The sequence below is a fragment of the Apteryx rowi genome, unplaced genomic scaffold (assembly GCF_003343035.1).
Source record: "Apteryx rowi isolate R43461 unplaced genomic scaffold, aptRow1 scaffold_11, whole genome shotgun sequence".
Lineage (NCBI taxonomy): Eukaryota > Metazoa > Chordata > Aves > Apterygiformes > Apterygidae > Apteryx > Apteryx rowi.
The window spans coordinates 4,538,234-4,555,040 of record NW_020447308.1 but is presented as its reverse complement, the minus strand read 5'-3'; the positions used below and the strand labels follow the sequence as shown (position 1 = coordinate 4,555,040).

Sequence of the window (16,807 nt, the reverse complement as noted above, 5' to 3'; positions counted from 1 at the left end):
TGTTGTTGTTGTTGTGGGTGTTTTTTTTTTTTTTCCCTTTTTCTTTCCCCTCCCTCGCCGAGGGGGGGCGAGGAGCCGAGGAGGGGGGGGAAGATCCCCTCGCAGCGGCTTCGTCCCTGCGCCGAAGGGGCTGCCCTGCCGTCGCGGGAAGCGCTGTTGTTGTTTTGTAATAAGACTGTCTGCCCCCCCCTCCCTTTTTCCCATTTTTTTTTTCTTCTTCCCCCCCCGTGCGCGCGTGTGTGTGTACTGCCTCTGCGTGCGGCGTTTGAAAATGGAGGTTGAAGATGCCGACTGCCAGCCCCGACGCGCCTCACGTTTGCTGCTGCTGTGCGCGACGGGCCGCTGCAGCCGGCGCTGAGCGGGGACGGCGGCGCCCGCCGCCCCGGAGCTCGCCCGCGCGGCGGAGGCGGCATCGCCCGGCCGCCCCTGCCCCTGCCCGCCCTGCCCGAGGGAGCTTCGGCGCGCACGCACACACGCATATATATATATATACATATTTGGGTCCGGTTCCTCCAGAAGATCAACACCCAAGGACCTCGAAACCCCTTCGCTTTTCCAATCCGAAGGGTCTTTTTTTTTTTCTTCATTAATTTCTTGACGCAACGTGGATTTATTTATCCGGCCCCCCCTTTCTCATCCCTCGTTCGTATTTTTGTTTGAAGAGAACGGGGAGGGGGGAAGAAACGGAACGATTTTGGACTTTTTTTTTTTTCTGAAAGGGGGATTTTGTCCAATTAAAAAAAGAGGAATGAAGTCTGGCGCCGGAGGAGGGTCCCTCGCCTTCTTCTGGGGGTTTCTGCTCTTCTTCGCCACACTTTGTCTGTGGCCAGCAAATGGAGAAAGTGAGTATTGTGCGTGGCGGCGAGGGGCTCCGGGKAGGGGGGGGTGTGTTTGTGTGTGAAAGAGGGTTTCTGTGAGGGCTCCCGGAGCGTGTGTGTTTGTGTGTACCTGGGGGTGTCGGCGAGGGCCTCCCGGGTGTGTGTGTCGGTTGGTCAGGGGCTCTCGGTGTTTGTGTGTGTGAGGGTGTCGGCGAGGGGCTCTCGGTGTTTGTGCGTGTGTACGAGAGGGCTTCTGTGAGGGGCTGCCGGGGTGTTGGTGTGAGGGTGTTGGCAAGGGCCTCCCGGGTGTGTTTGTGTGTGCGTCGGTCGGTGAGGAGCTCCGTGTCCGTGAGGGTGTCGGCGAGGGCCTGTCGGGGTGTGTGGCAGGGTGTTGGTGAGGGGCTCCTGGTGTGTGTGTGAGAGTGCCGGCGAGGACCTGTCGGGGTGTCGGCGTGTGTGAGGGTGTCAGCGAGGGGCTCCTGGTGTGCGTGTGATAGGGTGTGTGTGYAAAGGTGTCGGCGAGGGCCTCCCGGTGCGTGCGAGGGTGCCGGCAGCCGCCCGCCTGTGGCGATGTGCGCGCTTTTCCGCCCGTTACCGACCGCGCTCCGCGGGCACGTTTGAAACGCTGCGCTTCAGCTCTGCCTCCCTGCTCGCCTTTCTGCGGAGGGAGGCCGGCTCCCGTGCACCGGGCCCCCAACTCGGGAGGGCAGCAGCGCCCATCCGCCCCCCCCCCCCCGGTGTTTTCCCCACCTGATCTGAATGCGCCTTAAAGCTCCTGCAGGCTTCGACGCGGTGTTTGGACCTTCGCAGCCAGGGCTGCGAGCTGCGTAGTAAACAGCCAGGGCGGGAAGAGCCGCGCGCTCCTTCCCCGCGTGGCAGCGGCTCGGCCTCTGTCGGTGTTCGGGGGCTGTGTGAAGCCGCCCTTCCACACGCAGTGAGAAATCCTGGAAGCCCGCGTGTCCCCTTTTCCTGCCCCTTTGGTGCTGGGGAAGGGCTTCCTTCGCGCCGCCTGGGCTGCGGGGCTGAGGCGGCGTCCCGCGGTCTAAAGGTCACGGGCTTAATTTTCACGAATTTTTAGGCCCGTGCGTTACATCTGTGCGTAGACAGAAACGTTTGATGCCTGGGGGCTGTTAAACGTGATATATATGTGTATATATATATATATTTTAAAGCAGCTGTGTTTGTATCTAGATTGAAGATTTGTGCAGTCAACCTGAGAGCGTGAGCCGCTTCCTCCGTGTGCGTGGGGGGAAACGTGGCCTGTGGGGTGTGTGTATGTGTATGTATATATATATACACATATATATATGTGTGTGTGTGCGTGGTTGCCACAGCCCCGGCCGTGTTTTTGGTGTTTTCGTGCGTTTCAAACCGTGGCTGCCCGTGTAGGCAGGGAGATGTTAAACGAGCCTCGGAGCCCAACCGTTTTGATAACCGCTGCTTCCCTGCCTGCAGAGACAGGGGTGTTTCTCCATCTTCATGCTTTGATTTCTTTCGCTGTGCGTTTTTTTTTTTTTTTAACATACTACTTGAGCTGTTGTTGTGTGCCGCCTCTTTTCGAAAAGATGTCTGCTGTTGTGCAAGGCAGGGAGAAAATTTTTTCTGCTTTTAAATATAAAGGGAAAGAATTTGGGAGCTATAAAGGCTTTTCTGAAAGCAGTAGTTCCATGCTGAAAAGAAAGGGAAGTTCTTTGGATGCACTGACAATGAGGCTAACTGGGGAAAAAAATGTTTGAGCAAGAAGCGCATAGATGGAGTCCGTAATGTGTGTTGAGTAATACTGTGTTTCATTAGGCAGTGAATGCCAATTAACTCGTTGCAAATTAAGGCGCAACTCTGCCTTTTGCATTGCAGTGGCAGGGCCAGCTAGGGCTGGAGAGTTGCAATCTTTCTTCCATGAGCTGAAATTTTTGGTTAGAGCAGTTTTCAAAAGGGAAGATTAATCTTTATGTTTAAAAACAAAACCCCAGTGCCCTTCTTCAGGGCAGGGCTTAAAACAGGATTGAGTAGGTGGGAGAAAAAGAAAAGGAGGAGGTCTGGTGTATTCTTAAAATACTGAGATACACATTTAAAATTTTTTTACTTTACCTGCTACAGAACACTTTCAAATGAAAACGTTCATCCAGCTCTTGCAATAAAATAAGGCAGAACARTATGTTAGGATGTTAGCTTCCAGTTCTCTGAAGTATTTGCAGTTACCATTTAGCTAAAATAASCCAATTAAGAACCTCCCAAATGAAATATCTTCTTCTGAAGATCTAGGCATTTAAATATGAGAAGATATGCTGAAAAACTTGTCTTAGCTGAATGCTGCCTCTAATCGATTGTCTTTGTAGTTTACAGTTTAATAGCCTTTGTTTTTGCGAGTTATTGCTGAAAGAATTTTGCTTTTGGGGGGGGGGGAAATGATCTCCAAAGCAGATGTTTTGCATCTCTTCATATTCTTCTCTCTCCCCACAATAGTGGAAGGAAGATTAATCTTAATTTTTATTTGTTTTTCATATATACTGTGTCATAGCTAAAAGGCACTTCCATTTTCGGTCAAACAAGCAAGGCATTCCTAAATAGGAATACAAAGGAGTTACAACAGGAGGGGGAAAACCCATCTCTTTAATGCTAAATTATATAAAATCTGTTCATGATTAGATGACAGGAACCTCTTTAAAATGCAGGTAGCTTCAGTGGAAAGCTTCTGATTAAAAAACAATCGCTAAAAGATGCTCAGAATGTTTTGAGATTTTGTTAAAAAGGCACAAAAATAAAAATAAAACCCCCTTCATTCAGATAAAGTATGTGCTGGTGTAACAATGTATGTGGTCTGTAAAACACTAACTGCTGGAGACTGGGTTTAAGATGAAGCCTAAACTCAGTATTTCCTTGCTTAAGCATGATGGTGTTTTGATTTTTCACTCTCATGTAGTATACCTCGATAAAGAAGAGTGCCTGGAAGGGAGCGGGTTAAACATGCAGAATAAAAATAGTGTCATTAGGTCTGATAATACTTTGGAGTGATAGATATATTGATGGATCTGTTCATCTTAGTTCTGAGCTTATATATGGATATCCAGGCTATATTTTGTGTTTTCCACGCTAACAAACAGTAGTTCATGCTTTTGTGTTTGAATCTCTATCCCAGGTTGCTTAGTAAAAACCCTCATGACCTCCTGAGCGTCAGTATTATACACACCTAATTTTTACATCAGCATGTTCTTATATGCCTGGTGGTTAGAGAATATTGTTAAATGTGAGTTACATAATTCCTTCTCTGTTTGAGGTTGTGAATAGAAAATGCCAGCATTAAAGGAATGGATATTAATTGGGTATGCCAGAAATAGAAGAAAAGGAATATTTTGGAAGTGATGAGAAAATGATTATGATTAGAGCCTATAGGAAGGAATGGTGAACCAGGCAGTACTTCAACTTTTTTGATTGTGTTAGATTATACCTTCAAAGTGTTTCACTACCAGAACTGGAGCAAAGGCTTGTATGACTCAGTAATTGAAAGGGTTAGGAAATGGTAATGACTTAGCTAATATGAGGCAAAATGTGTTTAAAAGGTTAGAAAGCAGAGGAACGGATATGGAAGGATGTGTAGTAGAAAACTTCAATGCTGAACCAATACTTAAGAGAGCAAAATATCGTTCTTTGTGTAAAGTGAAGGAAGTTTAACATGGTTCTTGGCAAAGTATTTAATAAATATTGTTAGAAGTGAGAGAAAGAGTCTGCAGAGAGTGAAAAGAAAAATCAATTAGTTTGAACTTTAGTTCAACAGAAGACATGAATTTTTTTGGTTTTCAAAAGGAAATTGTTGAGATTTGATGAAGTATTGTGTTAGATTTTTGTTAGTTTTTCCCTTATTAGTTATTCTTTCAAACTAATTCTAGAGTATATTTAAAGCATAACTCCAGTGATAAATATTGTTTTCATCTTAAAATAACATACAAAATCTAGTGTTTCAGTATTTGTGTGATGTTTTTTGAATCTATCTTCATTGTTAAATAATTAATTTGTGTTTGGTATATGTTACTTTGGGAGAAGTTGTTTCAAATCATACTGAGTTTTCTACTAAACTGGCATTTACTAAGATGATCTTGGAGGTGAATGTCTTTAGTAAGGAGTTTTTCTTTTTTCTTTTTTTTCCCTAAAGCATCTAACATTTAGAATTAAAATATGTTTCCGGGTTATAACTATTAGCTTTAAAGAGTGATTTCAATTCATGTTTAACTTACGCTTTTTCCTCTTCCCCAATCGGTGTTTAATTCTTTTTACTCTGATGTTGAGATAATTTTGCTGGTGATCACTGGAATTATTAATTCAGTGGGACCAGAAGAGACAGTTTTGTTAAATGATTAATTATATTGTGTATAGATTCCATCTATGTGAATTGTGGGCTGCCTCAAACTTCATTGTAGTGAGCTCTGATAGTCCTGAGCTTTGAGGCAGAGAGAAATAATACGCACAGGAAACTTGTTTTCTTCAATCTTCATGTTAGTTTTATGATCCCAAAGGGAAAACAACTTGTCTAGCTCATCATCTATGATAGTCCTAAAGTTGATAGCTTGCAAACTGTACTGAATGAAATTATTTTAAAAATTGCAGTATTCCCCCCAAACATCTATAGTTAATTTAATAAATTTCATCAGCATTATTTTACTTCCTTGAAAAGGTGTTAACTGAGAAGCAATTGCAGCTTTCTGGAACTGTTCTTTAAACTTTGATTTATAAACTTAAATACATTCTTATTTGAATTTTAGTGCAAAGCTTTCACATTTGGAAATGCTTTGTGATATTATCAAGTAGCAGCTGTTTCATATATATGTTTGTGTGTGTGCTTAGGAATGGGTAAATGGCAGTTTAGTATTATTGAGAACTATTGTGTATGTTACTAAATTAGCTGCAGTCTGAGTAACTATCTTGAGTGTCACATAATTAAAGTTATTGCACATATATAGTTTCAGTTTATTTCAGATCTTTCCGACAAAGTTGAACTTTTAAGGTTTCTGGTCTTAGGTGGTAAGGGAACATACTGCTTTTAAGAGTTCCTCTTGCAGAAAGACTCCTGGAATGCAATGATGTGTTTGAAAGGTAGAAATACTGTTTTAGTATTTTGATATATTTGACATGTATAATTTTTCTATCACTGTAAATTGTATAGACAGCTTCTTTGTGTTGGTTAGTTGCATTAGTTTTTATGATTTATGAAAGCCACTTTAAAAAGAATAGTTTCCAAATTCTTTTATTGTACCAAAGCATAACTCATCAAACAGTAGTTCATGAAGATGCATTTGTAGTTGTTAGCCAGCCTGTCTTCGTACCTTTTTTCTCTTAGCCAAGCCTTGACAGGTACAATCTGGACTGATTTCTGTAGTACTGTATTTGTCTTTTTTTTTGTGTCCAGAACTGTCTGAGACAAACTTTGAGGGCAGACAAATAATTAGCAATAGGCAATGTTCATTCATATATCTCTGAGCTCTGCAAACAGAGCTGTACCAATTCCTCAACCCCCCCAAATAGGCTACAGTTGCTTCAGGCAGGACTTCTTGTTTTTGTAAAGGAGTTTGGTAACAGTTTGTCTTATTCATTAATTAAGGAGATGCATTCCTGCAAAACTGGTGTTAGCATGGTGGTGGATTTTGAAGGTTTAACTTTCATTTATCACTGACACTTTTAATCCTCGCAAATGCTAAAAGTGAGCTGTTCGCTTAGGATTTCTTTCGAGACACCAGTTAGCTTTTTAAGTGTTGATGTTTTCCAGAAGTTGTTGTTGTAGCACTAGATTATTTAAAATTTGCTGAAAAAGAAAAATTGACATACAGCATTTTTTCTGTATTTTACAGATTGATTTGCATTTGCTTTGTTAAGTCTTAATATATATATTAAGACTTATTAAAAAAAAAAAAAAAGGTACGTTTTAAGTCCAGACTTGTAGATATTACCCTATTACTCTGTTCCTTTCTTGGTAAACTTGATGGTAAGTGCAGAAATAAGCATCTGTGTCTTTTAGTGACTCTCCAAATAGTTTTTGAGGTAGYGGAATTCTTTGATCTACCCAACTAGAGGGGACCTCCCATGCCAAAGAAGTAGTGTGATTGCTCCTGTAGAGGAATAAATCCACTTAGTAAATATTTTGGTTGAACAGCAAGTGTGTGCTCTTGTTGCAACATGAGGTCATTTTAATAATAACTTGGAGGAATAATTGACATTAAACTTGTCATTGAAGAGAAGTGCTAACAAGGTTGTGCTTTAAGAACTTCATGTATGCTGTGCTGTTGACTTAATAAAGTATGCATTATATGAATAAGAAGCTTCATTATAGCAGGAAATTGGTGAACTGTAAATGTATGTGCTTTACTGTAATAATTTGTAAAACAGGTATTGTGTCCTGCTTTTGTGGGCAATAATGTTGATAAATCACTTAGTCTGTGAAGACGTACTTTTTTGGGGTAAGTTCAATGACCCATTGATTTCATTTGCCATGTGTTGCGAGCAAGGTGCATATTATTGAAATAGCTCCGTGACCTGTCAGGGAGAGTGTTATCTGCAAACCTGTTATTGGTGCCATTACACGCTGTAAAGATATCTCTGTTTACTTGAAAGTGTGAACATCAACTTTGATCAAAACACTTTCTCTTAACAGGTGGGCTTTCTCTCTCTCTTTAAATTCTTAGCCTAGCATCCCTTCTCCCTCTGGAGAGGAGCTGTATCAAAATGCAAGAACATCAGGGAAATGCAGAAAATATTAGGGCTCTTAATGATAGCAACAAACTTTACTTGTTTTCTTGTTTGTTTGTTTATTTTTGCTGCTGGTAGGTTACTGTTTCTGATTGTTTCCAGAAGCTTTATAGTTTTTGCTTCAATGTGAAATGTTCACAAATTTGTATGCTACTCATTTAAGTTAGTTACTTATAAAATCCTATTCAAATAATGAAAGGTGTGATTGGAGTCAGGAAAGAAGAGTTTTTTGAAGTTCAGAATGCATAAAATGAATACATGCTGAAGCAGTCAAAGATCCCTTGTACTTTATCAGAGCGCAGTCTGTTTGAATGAAAGGTACTGTACCTGCTGTTAAGTTTATAAACTTGCTTTGTACAGATTACTTTTTAAATTATTCATGATGCTACATTACAAGTATATCTGACAGGTTTAAAATAAATGGCTTGATGGTAAGAGGGAGCATGCATTAATTAGAGCTGAGATAATGTGCTTTTTGAAGTATCTGTTCCATTTGTTACTAGTGGGATACTGTAGGTATCTGCAGCTGAATGTGTGATTCTTGAGCACAGATTACGTTGCTATCCTCAAATTGAATTATAGTGACAGATATATGTATATATAAAAGACAAATGAGACAAAGTGGCAGGGAGGGCTAAGATGCTTGGTTTTTATTTAGTTATATACAAATTTCTATAGGAATATGTGGAGGGTATTCATGGGATGAGGGTTCTGTAAGCACAGCAGTTGAAAGGCTGTATTAGTAGCTGTGTTGGCTGAGGGAAGGTGGGATAGCATCACATTATTTTAGTTATTCTTTCTTGTGTTAGTGCTGCTGTGGTTTTGTGAGAGGCGTTTTAGCAAGGTGGTAGGAGGTTTCCCCTTTGCTTAGTGGACCACTATATCCGATTTCCTTATGGATCATGATACTCGGTATGAGAAGTCTTCCTAATATGCATACACAGGAAAACTTTGCAAGAGCTGAATTGTTGCATTTGGAAAAGCTTGTTGATGAGGAAAGAGGATTCCAGATCGTTTGGAWGCAAAAACAGCTTCTCCAAACATAAATTGATACTGTGCTGGTTTTCCCAACTTTGTAGACAGGCAGTTCATTATTTCCTCTTGGGAGGCATCTTGAAAACTTCAAACTATAATGAAAGTTTTACTTCAGCTATTTGGAGAGCAGTGGACAATAGCTAGGCTGACATGATAGTCAAATTAGTTTTACTCTGCTAGTGTTCAGGAAAATGAGGACTAGAAGCGGGCTCCTGAAGTAGTTTATAGTGTAGAAACCCTGAAATGATGTGCAGTAGAGCAGCCCTCAAAAAATAAGATGATTTTCTGGGATTGGAAGGTTGTCTTGTAGAGATGGACAGTTCAAATATTCAATTTGAATCAAACAGGTACAGCATTTTGGAGCAAAGCCCAGTGACGGCTGCTGCTGAAAACTGTCTATAACCAAGCTTTTAAAGGAGAATTGACTTGACATTCTTGAGAGGGCTTTATCCCTGGATCTCACTGGAGTTGGTTTCCTTGGTATTTGCATTGGCTTCAGCTTCGATTCTGTCTCCACTTTTTCCACAGTTGGGCCTTCTACAAATAATAGGTTTTGCTCCCCTGCCACTCCTGTCACCTCCCCTTAAGTTCTTCTGTGTGGGAGTCGTATGTACCTTTAAAGGTTTAAAAGCACATTGCAGGCACCTCACAAGAGGAGCRAGGGCACTGGCGCTGCGCTGTATGGACAAACAACTATTTGCACAGCTTAGCTGACTGAGAGTAGCATTAGTGTTAAGAGTCTAAATCACACTGGAAATACCTTGTTTGTCTCATCTGCTGTGCTCTTCACCAGCGCAGAAGTTATTTTTATTGTGTTATTGTTGTGTTATTTTTGTTGGTTTCTCCTGGAGGGTTTAACGTGTGGTTAAATTGTTACTGTTGTGTTCTATACTCAGGTTTCATGGATCCCACTGGGGATTTGGTTTAATCTTCAGAATATTGATGGAGTTAAATAGTAAGGGTTGTTCTTGTTAAGCTGTTTCAGGTGGTTCTACCTGCCTCTTTGCTGGAAACTAGTGTTAAGAAGAGACCTGGTTAAGATGATGTCAGAAACTGCGTGTGTGAAAGGGTTCACAGATGGACTGGGGTGGAGAGGGGGGTCCGTTGCAATGGTGATGATGTCCGGCTGTCACAACAGGGGATTTTTAGCTGCTTCTGTCCAGTTGTTCTGTATCCCCAGCAGGTGGAAGCAGCTTGTGGTTCTGTATTGATTGTAATTACAGTCATTCGCCTTCAGTTTATTGTGGATGAAACTTTTTTTTAGATGTACATTTTTTCGGTTCCTTGCAAATACCAAATCTCCCCGGAAGTGCAGAGGGATGAACCAATAGCTGTGTTGAGGTGCACATAACTTGCTGTTAATGTGTGTCTTGTGCTCCTCTTTCTCACACAAGAGGTACTGAAATTGGGAGGAGGAAAGTTGCAAGCCAGCAGAGTATCTGAATTCATTCATGTGTAGAGGAAGATGCCAAAAGTCAAAGGATCTGTTGGTCCTGTTGCTCAAATACCTTGGATATGGACCTTTCATTTTAATAGTTTGTTAGTATTCCCTGCTGCTTTTTCTGTGGCTACAGCCATGATAGAGGTCGAGTCTGTGCGGTTGTTGTTTTAAGAAAAGCATGTCTGTTGTTTCAAACCTGAGACTTGGTTTGATTGGAGATTGTGATTGAGCCTGCTTGGGTTCTGAGTCTGGGAGTGACTGAAGGTTTTGATTTTTGTTTGTCTGCTTCCTTTTTTGTTTTTGGCGCACTAATAAAATGTTGTTTGAATTTTTGTCACATTAGAGAAGGCTGAATACATGGACCAATATATTCATTAATATTGTGTCTTCACAAGAGGTCTGATATACCTATATAATAATTTAATTAGGTTGTGAGAGTCCCTTTTAAAATTGGAGCTTGTATACACTCTAACGGGTTGCTGTTCTAAAGCGTGGCCAGTGTTACGTGAATGGGCAAAGTTTCTTCTAAGTTGGTTCAGTTGTTATCCTACAGCAATAAGGCAAAGACAGAGAAATGCGTTTGATAATGCGTGTGCATGTGCATTGTGGGGGAGTTTGCCCTGGACTTCAACAGAAACACATGTGAAACGGACATCTGTTCTTACATGGTTTGTGTTTTGTGCATGTCTTTTGGTAGTTCATTGTTTGAATAAACACATTTCATTACCAGTAAGGCTTTAGTGCCAAATGCCCACTGATGAGATGTATTAGGATTTTGTTGTTTCCCAGCCTTACTGAGAAACAGCAGCTTCTCACAATTCAACACATTTGAGGAAGATTACGAAAAGAATTTGGGGTGGATCACAATCAGCACTTCAAAAGCAATAGCTTTGGAGTAACTCTGCTCTAACACAGCACAGCGCCCATGGAAAAACACTGTCATCTTAACAGATGCAGTGTTATTTTGGAGATTCCACTGTATAAATACATGGACTGTGGTTAAAATGTGATGGCAACAGATGCAATCTCTGTTCTCAATTCTTTCATCTCTTTAATATTTAAAAATATCTCACAAAGCAAAAACCATCAAGGCTGAAAATATACCTTCTGTAAACTGTTGAGGCTGTACCTTTTGGGCTTTGTTTCATTTTGGATATCTCATTGCAAATTAGACTTGGGCAGAATAAATGTGCACCTCTGTGAGGGATCCTCTGCAAGAGCCTGCTACTGACAGCTTATTCTGCAATTTGCATATGAATGGAATTATTTGTTATCAGCAATACTTAAGAAATGTCAGCAAGATTGAAGTCAGAGTTGGTTAATCTGGCAAAAAAAGTTTCCAATATTTTTCACAAAAGAAAGTGATAGTATGAGAACAAGAATTACACATTCCAGTGGCTAAGCCAGCATTGTCTGAGGATTTTCTTGGTGTTTGTGGAGTTGATATCAGTGACTTTATTTTTAAATTTGTCCAGAATACATTGCAGTGTTCGAGAGCGAGAGAATTGGAATGTGTGAATCAGATGTTGTATCACAAGGCTGCACAGTTGTGTTCACATTTGTTTTTCTTTCCAGATTTGGTTCTGTTTAAATACTGATTTGACAGGTATAAATTGAGAGCAAGGATTTTTTTTTATTTATTTTTATGAACAGCAAGAAAAACATAGCAAGATGCTGTTGTCAGTGCATTCTCCTCTGTCCACTTGTTGGATAGAAAAGCCTCAAGTTAAATACTGTAGCTGGATTTTAAAAAGGGACTGGATAATTTTGTGAGCAACAACATTGGTAGTCATGCATGCTAAAATAGGGAGTGATCACATCTCACGCTTCAGAAGCTGACAGCATGCAAGGGTTGGGAAGAAATTGTATTCCTCCTCTGGGTGTTTGTATTTCCCTCTCCAGTTGTAAAACAGGGAGAAATGCTATCCTTGAGGGGTTGCGAAAGGACTTCATTTCATTAGTGTTTTTAAAAATGACTTCAGATACTTGCGTGACTCTCTCATCCAGATGAAGGCGTTTTCACTGGAAAGCTGTGCATTGTGAAGCATTCTAAGATTATATTCTTAGCTGAGGTATGAGAGAGGGGGTGTTGGAATCAGCTGGCTGATAAGGAGATAGTCAATATATTACACTAAAAATAAACCCCAGATCTTCACAGAAGACTGTTAAGATTACCTGGTGTCACATGCCATTAGGGAAAAAAAACAAAAGTTGAGGTTGTTTGTATGAACGTAGTTTGGCCTCCCTGGGAGGACGTGTTGTGATACCATCCATGCATTCCATATGATTTTTTTTCTTCATCCTTTCAGGAGCAATTGTGCTCACAGAAATGTGCATCTAAGTAGTATTTCTTTGCTTGTTCAGTGTGTGACCCCAAGCCTTGTTTACTGCAGTATCAAAATTCTGTTCTGACCTCAGAATGACTGTCACCGCTCATAGCGTCTAGTGCCTTGAGTTCATCTTTAACGCCCTCCCAGCCTTCCCCAGACCTAGTGAGGATATGAATCTCATTTAGCAGGGGGAAGGTGGAGAGAAGTGAATGGTGGATAGACTGAGGATACGATTGTCATACGTCCACTGATTCTGCTGGTTGGGGGAGGAACACCCCGTTTAAGGTGTCTGCTGTACCCCAGTTGGGTATGTGCCTCTCAGTTCTCCTCTCCATCAATACACAGCCTTTCTGTAGAGTCTCACGTGCTCACCAYGTGGCTCCTGGGTTTGTTGGCTGAAGGAGGGCGTGCTTGCAAGGGCAGCTTTGTCGGTGTTTTGTCTGGTGCCCAGACAGCAATGAACGTCATTTTAGGCTCTGGGTCCATGGGATGCTGCGCACAGTGATAACTACTAGATGATCAGAGGATGGGAGAGTTCATCTTCCTCTTGGCTGATTTAATTAGCGAGTGACGTGAGCTCATGGAAGGACCCGGTGGGAGTCTGAAAAGATGGGATCGTGTGGTTGAGAACAGGGGTGACGGAAAAGGGAAACAAATGGTTATCTTAGCACAGTTCTCCAGCCAACAGTAGTCTGTGTGCTTTTTTTGTCTATACAGTGAAAACTTTGGTTTAAGTGACTTAGCTATGCATTGCACAGGAATCCTGTAGGAGAGGTGGAGGTGGACTGGGAGAAAAAATATTCCCTCCCAGCGCAGGGAGTATTGGGTACGCAGAGGAAAGCCCCTCTGCGTTGGCTCTGAGGCCCTGCATCCAGCAGACCTTGGTGCTGGGAAGGAGCAGCTGCAGGTGAAAGCAAGGGCGTCTTATTGAAATAACTGAGAATCTGAACATGAGGATTAATGCGTTATTATCCAGCCCCCCCTGTCAGAGGAGCTGAGCTATTTTTGCTGAAATGTGGCAGGTTCGTTTGTTTTGCCTGGGTGCTTAATGAATATAACAGTTTTATGGAATTGAAACAGTTTTAATGCTTCTGCTGGACACTTCAGCTCTATGTAGCTTCATAACCTTCTGTTGGGAGTGTCAGACTTGCTTGAATTTGTCCAATTTGTTCTTCAAAGTTTATTACTTCATTAGTGTGAAGGCTTCACAGAGCATTATTGGCTTATTATAATTTTTTATTTTATTGAGATGGGGCGTGGGTGATTTTCATAATGACTTAAAACAGCAAGCAGGAAAAGTTTGCTTTAAACAAACAATTTTAATCTCATTTTGCATATTTTTTGGGGGTGGATTTTTTTAAATTGATTGACAGCTGTTAAAACACATTGATTGGCACATATGACCTTTAAGAAAAATGTAGCACTTTTACCAACAAATAGCATTTGGTGTTTCTACATATTCATGTAAGTAATTAGATAACTTACTTATATTTACCCAGATCCTTAATTTTCACATTTTTAAGTGACAAAATGGTAAATTATGCATTTGCTGGTAGATTACTTCTCATTTGTGTTATTTTTCTATTTGGGTGGAAATAGAATTTTAATTGAAATGCAGAAAATCTGAATTTAAAGGCTTAATTAAAACTTCTTTAAATGTGATGGACACGCATGAAATTAAAAAGAAAAATCTTCAAAAGAGAAAATAGTGTCCCTCAAAATTTTAGAGCTAATAGATCTTATCCACTATTTTACAGGTTTCTGCTCAGCATCATTTTTTTCTTTAATTTGGAATGAATTGCTCATTGAGCTGAACTATTCAAGTAAACTGAAATGAGGCACTTGCAGAAGTAGCTCTTGTTAAAATGGTAACATTTCAACAAAGGGTGGCTCCAAGAGAGCACTGAACAGTAAATTCACCAGTCCAAACTTTTTTATGCAAATTATATGCTTACTATTTTTATTTAAATTACAGTAGGCATTGGCCCTAATATATGCTGTTATAATTTCATGTTAGATTTGTAATTAAGTTTATTTTTAGAAGAATGTGTTTAAGTGGTTTATATAAAATGATTTTCTATTTTTGTAAATGAAATAATTGTTTTTTATTGACTTTTAATTTCATGCAAATGGCTTTTTTGGCTTGGAAGATATGTAAGCGGAAAGAAATCTAATGATTTGAGTCTTTTCATAATGTGAAGAATAGAAGAATCTTTGTCGCTAGCTAGGAGCACCGGTAGGCAGAGTTAACTCGTATTTAGGCACATTTAAATAGTGATGGATCTTACAGAATGCAGTACAGTGGGTTTATGTAATTTCTTTATTGATTATTTTTTCTGGTTAAGCTAAGAAACCAAATACTAACTTTGGGATTTGGGATCTGACTGGGGTATAAGAAAGATGAGCATAGTATGGTGATTTCTCAAGATGCCTGAATATTTAACAATCCATGGCAAATTTGATGGAGAAGTGAGTGTTAATTGTTTGCAAGTCAGATTTTCTGGTTTGAATTTGGCCTTGCTATCGTGTCTCTTCACAGATGAAATTTAAGTCTGAGGGGAGTTGAATGATGAATCGTTGTTGAGTTAGTAAAATCACGATTGATCTCCCTTTCTTGTTGATTCCAAAATTACTCAAGTATGAAAGCTGAGAATGAGTGATGACTTCTTGGAGGGGAGTTTGTGGGTAGAATATGGAAGTGACTTGATCTAAAGTAATTCAGTGCTGTCCTGGTTGTTAGTAGAATAAGGTCTACAGTGAGAACAGGTGTGTGTCTGCGATTGAAGGCTTTTAAGAAAGCGTGATAGTTTAGCTAGTTGAGTTTCCTAGACTTAAGAAGTAATGATGGTCCAGCACTGCAAAATATGCTCTTTCAGCAAGGTAAATGGAGGAGGGAAAAGAGGTTTCTTATGTGGCTACTAGCAGAAGTTTTATCTTAAACTTTTCATCTTTTAAGTACTGGAGATATTTTCTGATAGACCCATGTTTCTGTCACTTAGCTCAGAAGATCTTTTCTTGAAATCCTTTTGCTCCCAGCTACTGTTTCCTGGCAGTCTCCTGCTCTTCTGCAGCATGACTACAGGTGACTTCCATGAATATGAGATTGCACAATGATGGAGAATGGTATATATGGATAGCAATTTTCCATGATGGAGAAAACCTTCCATACCTCAGTTATTGTTTGTGATGAACTTTTGATGAATCTTTGGTCGTGTCATTTTGCAGCTTCTCTTCTTTTTTTCTCAGTGAGATAGGATTGATGCTGTTTTGAGAGGTACCAATTAAAAACATTGTGATTAAAAACATTGTGAAACATTGTGTAGCATATGCAGGTAAGTATTTTTTTTTCTTCTGGAACTTACTGTTAGCAAAACATTTTTTTTGTTAGGAACTATTAAGTTATGCTACTAGACTCTGCCCACGTTGCATATGTGAGAGTAAATTCTGCTGAAAGGGGATTTGTTGAAAGAAATTAAAGGGAGGGTGTATACTGCTCTGAGTTATATTTGGAAATAAGCTATAAAGAAGCCCTGAAGTGATTCAAGAAGAGAAAACTTAATTAGTTCACTGAACGAGTGAGAGGAGATAGGAGGTAAGGCTTTGCTTCTCTTCTGCTTATTGCTCCCCTCACAAAATTCTGATTTTATGGAATTTTTCTAAAGTGGTAATTTAGAAGGCTAAATAAGAATTTGTATTCTGTCTTGTGACTATTCAGATGATCTTCAATACGCTGAAATTCGTCATGGACGTACATTCTGATATACTGTGCTAAGGCAGGAACAAAGAACTAGGAGGAGGAGAAATATACTTTTTTTTCTTTTGGGGGGGGGGGAAGTGTATATGTGTTTTTTCCAATGCTGACTCTTCTTGGATTGCAGAAGACTGAGAAGGAGAGGAAAAGAGATGGTTGATCTTCCTATCTGAGGAGAGCTTGGTTTTCAAATTGATAAACAAAACAGGAAAAATCTGCCATATTTTTGGAGAGCCAAGTGTGCAGTTTCCACATTTAGAAAAGCTGAATCAGTTGGTCTGGCTTTTGCAAGGGAACAGCTAGAGAAGTAAGTTATTCTGAGAGGGTGTAAAGATTCTTCTCTAGAAAAAGTTGAGCAAACATAAAGTACTCAGTTGCATGGCTGAAATTTGATGAAGCATGGAAAGTGCACTGGTTTTCTGAGAAGTTTGCCTGTTTCTTCAGGGTGTTGTGAATTTGGAAGCAAGAGTTGCCCCRCAGAAGAGAGATGTCTCAGTCTCAGTGAGAGCTGTAGGAGCTGAAAGAGAGTCTTAGTAGTAGTGAGCAGTTCTCAAAGCTTTCACTTATGGAGAATCTTTAAGTTACTTGAAGTCACACCTTGGTATCTTGTCTTGTAAGATCTGTGTTGCTATGTCCCAGTATAAAAGCACTTTGTTAAAACAATTATGTTTGCTTTTTTTTTTTTTTTTAAAATTCGATT

At 40.3% G+C, this 16,807-nt stretch overlaps 1 protein-coding gene across 2 annotated transcripts in view; it reads left to right on the top strand.

The window, feature by feature from the left end:
* The first annotated feature begins 445 nt into the window (after window positions 1-445).
* Window positions 446-16,807, top strand: part of IGF1R (insulin like growth factor 1 receptor) — a 191,112-nt gene continuing 174,750 nt past the window's right edge. The window contains exon 1 of one of the 2 annotated variants that reach the window (XM_026074249.1): window positions 446-842. In XM_026074249.1, the coding sequence (XP_025930034.1) occupies window positions 749-842 (94 nt within the window). In that variant the 5' untranslated portion in view covers window positions 446-748. The remainder of the gene's footprint in view (window positions 843-16,807) is intronic. The other variant, XM_026074257.1, reaches the window with a different exon arrangement.